This window comes from Oreochromis aureus, linkage group 10, assembly GCF_013358895.1.
Source record: "Oreochromis aureus strain Israel breed Guangdong linkage group 10, ZZ_aureus, whole genome shotgun sequence".
In the NCBI taxonomy this organism is placed as follows: domain Eukaryota; kingdom Metazoa; phylum Chordata; class Actinopteri; order Cichliformes; family Cichlidae; genus Oreochromis; species Oreochromis aureus.
Genome location: NC_052951.1, coordinates 20,837,579 through 20,842,836, shown reverse-complemented (window position 1 = coordinate 20,842,836; position 5,258 = coordinate 20,837,579). Strand labels below are relative to the sequence as shown.

At 45.1% G+C, this 5,258-nt stretch overlaps 1 protein-coding gene and 1 non-coding gene across 2 annotated transcripts; one reads left to right on the top strand and one right to left on the bottom strand.

Annotated features, from left to right (window-relative positions):
* Window positions 1-158: 158 nt before the first annotated feature.
* trnas-gcu lies at window positions 159-240 on the top strand. The gene has a single exon. It is a non-coding gene; the product is annotated as a tRNA-Ser (tRNA).
* Window positions 241-574: 334 nt separating this feature from the next.
* LOC116319718 (endosialin-like) lies at window positions 575-4,663 on the bottom strand. Its single transcript, XM_031739132.2, has 2 exons — window positions 3,643-4,663; window positions 575-2,499 (listed from the first exon to the last, which is right to left on the bottom strand). The coding sequence occupies exons 1-2, from the start codon at window positions 4,073-4,075 to the stop codon at window positions 773-775; spliced, it is 2,160 nt and encodes a 719-aa protein (XP_031594992.2). The 5' UTR covers window positions 4,076-4,663; the 3' UTR covers window positions 575-772.
* Between the last annotated feature and the right edge of the window lie 595 nt (window positions 4,664-5,258).

The window sequence follows — 5,258 nt, the reverse complement described above, 5'->3', positions numbered from 1 at the left end:
ACGCCTTTCACAATGTGAATTTGAACAAGATTAAGTTTGAAGAACACCGTCATCAACCACAGCAGGAAGGTTCAGGAAATGCTAACACGAAACAGAGACTATAGTAGTCAGATAGGTGTGTGTATATGTACCAAAGTCTTCGTAAGGGTAGAGCACATGACGAGGTGGCCGAGTGGTTAAGGCGATGGACTGCTAATCCATTGTGCTCTGCACGCGTGGGTTCGAATCCCATCCTCGTCGGTCTCATTTTACAGGCACGAAAAATTTTGAACATTGTTCGTCCCTGATACATTCTCGCTTAATGCTGCTAAACATGAGTTATTCAGTCGCACAACCGGAACATCGAAGGGTCAAACTCGTTGGGCTATCACTCAACAGCGCCCCCTGCCCTTCCTGACAGCCCCACACCATCTCCTCTTCTTCATTTCTGGCCCTGATATTGAAAATTTGGTTTAGGAAAAATCAGCAGTCTTTCGGCTGCTTAGCACACAGAGCTTTAAAACCACAACCACACATTCTTTCCTTTCATCTTCATTTAAACCAACACAAAGCACACAAAGTTTCTTCAGTTTTAAAGGTTTTTATTGAATTCTAAAAAAACAAATAAACAAAAAACAAAACAAAAAAATGATGGCAGAGTACATTATTTACAAAAGCTGTGCAAGAGGACAAAAATGAAAAGTTTTCTTGATGAGTGGATAGCAGTTTTAGACAAATCTTAACAGACATTTGCATTTTAAGGACATCCGTGCGTGTTTGATTATTTTTGGTTTCATGCTTGGGTTTTCACTTCCCTCCTCTCAGGAGGCGTTGTGGGAAGTATCCAGCGATAGCAGTCTGAAAAGCGAAGGCTCTTGTCCACAGCACAGCTGGTGCAGTAAACAATCCCCAGAGCCAGCATTACTACCAGGAACACACACAGGGGCACCAGGAGGGCCACGAGCAGCCAGCTCTTGTCGTGCTTCTGTTTACCTTCATCAGATTCTGCCTTTGTTGCAGCTTTGTCGCTAGCTTCTTCTGCACCACCCATGTTAGGTTCCTCTGAATTTGAGCCATTTGCAGTGTCCTCTACCACACCTGGACTAGAGTCTCTACTTCCTGCATCAGCATCCACGCCCTTATTAATTTCATTGCCTATGTTGCCTTTTTGCGTCGGGGACGGGGATGTCTGATATCCCCTGGGTGACAGGGTGTCCCACTGGTTTAGGTGATTTTCTGACCTGTGAGACCCATCAGGGGGAAGTCCTTCAGGGGCCTCTGTCACCCAGTCAGCATCAAAGTTGGTGTCAACTTCAAAGTTTGGGTCAGGAGTGAATGAGGAGGACCAGGGAATATCATGGTCAAAGATGGCCACATGAACAGAGTTACCCGGGTCGGGGGTCAGAGTAGAATACTCTTCGTCTTCAAGTGAAGGCTGGCAGGTGTGTCCGTCTAACTGAAGGTCATAGCCATTGTCGCAGTAACACTGGTAATCTCCGATTAGGTTGAGACAGTGCTGATGGCAGAGCGACCTCGTCGCACACTCATCTACATCTACACACTCTCCTTCGCTGCCCACCTCATAGCCAGCGTCACACACGCACCTGAAGGACCCCACTGTGTTTTCACACACACCCTCACAGCTGCCATCATCGAGGCATTCATCCACATCCACACACTCGCCCTCGTCGTCTGGCTGATACCCTGAAAGGCAGGTGCAGTGGAAGGTACCTGGGATGTTGACACAGAGCTGGGGACACGGTCCTTGCTGACATTCATCGACATCGGAACACCTGCGGCCATCTGGAGCCATTTGATAGCCTGGGGGGCATGTGCACCGAAGACCCCGTTGGGTCTCCATGCAGTTATACTCACACCCCATCTCTATACAGGCTGGGTTGATGTGAGGCAAGTCGGTGGGACCTGCAGAGTCAGATAGCTCAGGTGGGTTGGTTTGGCTCAGCGTGTCAGGCTTGCAGCTGTATCCATCCTTATCTATTGTGAAGCCCTCAGAGCAGTAACAGTAGTAATCTGTGTCTGTGTTCTGGCAGTGCTGCTCACATCCGTGATCCTTGCTACACCAGTCTTGGTTCTGTGGTTCCTCAATGGGTGGACAAAGTGGAGAATCGGTGGACCAGCCCACTGTTTCGTCGTCTCTCTGGATGCACAGAGCGGTCATCTCAGTAGGATCTGGATTTGCGCCGTCTGCAGGGCATTGCACGGTGGCCACAGACCCAAATGGCACATGAGTCAGCAGACTGCTGACAAGGTAAAATGGGGTGGTGTAAACAGGTGCACCTCTACCCTCATCTTCAAGAGGTGGGCACATGCCTTTGTAGTTGTACTGGCAAACATAGCCATTCAGTGGAACCGAGCAGGAGCCCTCAAGCCACTGGAAGTTTTCTTCGCTCTCACGCCCGCTCTCAGATGTGTGAACAATCATAGAAACGCAGCGATAGACTCCACAAGTTGATGGGGAATATTCTTTGAGCCAGTCGGTGAACTGGACATTCTGGTCTCCTGTTGTAAAACACAAAGACAAAGATTTAAAAAAAAATAAAATGTGCAAGTTTACTGTGTATTTGAGTTTTGAGAGCTACTTGACATCCTTTAGGATGACCTTTATTATAAATAAAGATCCCATATTTACAGTCTACATGTGCTTATATTGTCATATTTGGAAAATGTTCTGTGCAGTCATTCATTGCATTCAAATGTGTATATGTGTGTGTGTTTGTGTGTTTTAAATTTGCCTCTAGGAGTCGCCAAAGTCAAAACAAAGTCTGACTCACAGGCAAAAAAAACCCAAAACGCCACAGCAAAAAAATGTTGTATTCTACCCCCCACAAGAGTGGAGGTGGGGGGTGGGCCCAACAAAATGATGGGGAGGTTTGCCTCTAAGCTGTTCTGTTAACAAGCAGGCTGCAGAAATGCCTGCAATATATATTTAAGGAGTTTGTTTACTCTCTCAGGAATGTGCTGCAGTGGTACAACCTAGCACCACCGTAAACACTGAATGCAAGGCCAACTATATCATATGGAAACATCTGAGTGCAAACATATGTACATTTACAACATTCACGGCCAATTTCTACACAGTAAATAAACTTTTTGCAACAAACTAGGCAGAAAAATCTGCATCTGCAGTTACCTTCCTAACTGTAACGGGTGTGAAGTCTTAGTATCTAATTACCACTATATGGAAAAGAGAGCAAACATGGTTTTGTAATTTGGTGACACCAGTCCTTTAAATTATGAGTGAAGAATAATAAAAAAGGTTGCATTTCTCTTTGGATTTGATTTCCAACAGAAGAACAAGGCAGACACTTTGAGTGTCTGTTTTTTAAGTGGGTGAGGTTTCCATAATGACTAAATCAGACTGAGGGGTAGCAGTGAGGTCAAAAAAATGGATTCCACATTGTCTGCTGCACCAGCTGTGTCTGTGAAACAAAAGTAGTTAATTTAAATACCGTCCAGCCAGACTGGCCGAGGTTTCAAAGTCTGACAGAGAGATTATAGAGGAACATATAGTGTGACACCTATAGGTTTTCATTTAAAAAAAAACTAAACATATCAACATAAAAGTCTATTCAAACACTATTAAAATGGTGAATGGATGTCAATGTTATAAAGTTTCACATTTCAAAAAAGATGAGACTTTGCCTGTGACCCAGACGAATCCTCTGAGCGGTCGGGTGGATGAACACTGACGTGGAGGTCTGTGCAACCCAATCCAGAGGTAAAGCTTTGACTCGGATCCCTGTGTCTCGATGGCTGACAGCAGCTCGTGGACGACAGCCGCAGCTTCTTGGTTATAAATCGTCGCCAAGGTCCCTCCGCGCTCCCGGCAGCTGCGCCCAGCCTCCCTGAAGGTCTTCTTCTGGAGGAAGACAGCGTAACATCCTTCTTGGTAACAGACTCCATCGCTCTCCATAAGCGCAACTTTCTCTGCTGGCTTCTCCCTCTCTGCTTCCCTCAGCCTCTGAGCTTGGCTTCCAGGAGCCAGACAGACTGTCAGCAGCCAGAGCACGCACAGAAGACTCATCCTGCTGCAACTGCTGCTGCTTCTGATGATTGTTTGCATCCTCCAAGACATGAAGTTTAAACTACACCAACATCTAAATGAGAATGTCAACCTTACTGTCAAAATAAATACTCCAGCAATGCAGCTGGTTTCTTTTCTTCCCTGTTATTGAAACTCACCTGAGCCAAACTGAACTTCTATTGTTAGTTTTACAAATGACTGCTTTCCACTCCAGACTTAACTTTTTTTTTAAAGAAATAAATACATAATTTGGTCTGAAGGAGCTATTTGAAGCTGTTTTTCTTCGCCTTATTTTATCTGGGATGGCCAGATTCTTCAAAAATTAAAGCACTGCAGTGTAAAATAAATCCATTCAAACTGTCAATACTGCTGCCTCAGATTTTATAAAAGCTTACTACAAAATAGATTTAACTGAAAGTCCGATAGAAACCCCAGAAAGTCCAATTTAGTCCAGTAGAGTCCAAAAAAACAGTCCAGTGAGTTACCAGTAGAGTCCAGAATTTAAAAAAAAAATAATGATTGAATGGGTCTATCTATCCTTGAGCTAAGTCCAAAATAGATAAAGTGTATCCTTGTATGAATTTAGGTGAATTTCTGGGACAGAAATCCTGCACTGCATCTGATCCTGCTCAGGCTTTCAAGCCTCTGCAAAGTTCTGAGTGAACCTCAGGAGAAGAGAAAGATGGGGGTGGGGGGTTGGGGTGTAAAGGCGGAGAGGCTACGTAGAGGAAAAAGCAGAGGGGGCTGGTAAAGTATGTGAGACTATAAGGGAATAGTTGAGGGGATGATGGGTTAGTGGGGCTTGGGAGGTGGGGAGCAGGGTTGGTATTGAAAACCCTCAGAGTGTGTTATGAAAACCATACGGCACCATTCTGTCCCCCATCTTGCCAGTGGCTTTGGACACACGTATGCACTCTCACACAGCCTTTAAGCCCTGCACAGCATCCACAGGATGGAAAGTGTCTCCAGCATTGTGAGATGCAGAATTTGCCCCTCTTCTTCTGACTCTTTCCGCCACCTGCCTTTCAGATTTTCTTCCTCTCAGTCTGTCATCATCTTTTTCATTTCTCTCTTCGCTTCTAATTTTTTATTAACTCTTTTCTCTTTTTCTTCCATTTCCCTCCCTCCTCTCTTTCCCTCGTCTTTCTACCAAGTCCATACCAGCTGGAAGACTTTACAGTCCAATGGAAACATTTGAGTGTGGAACAGAGGTATACCTGTTGGACTGTTTGTT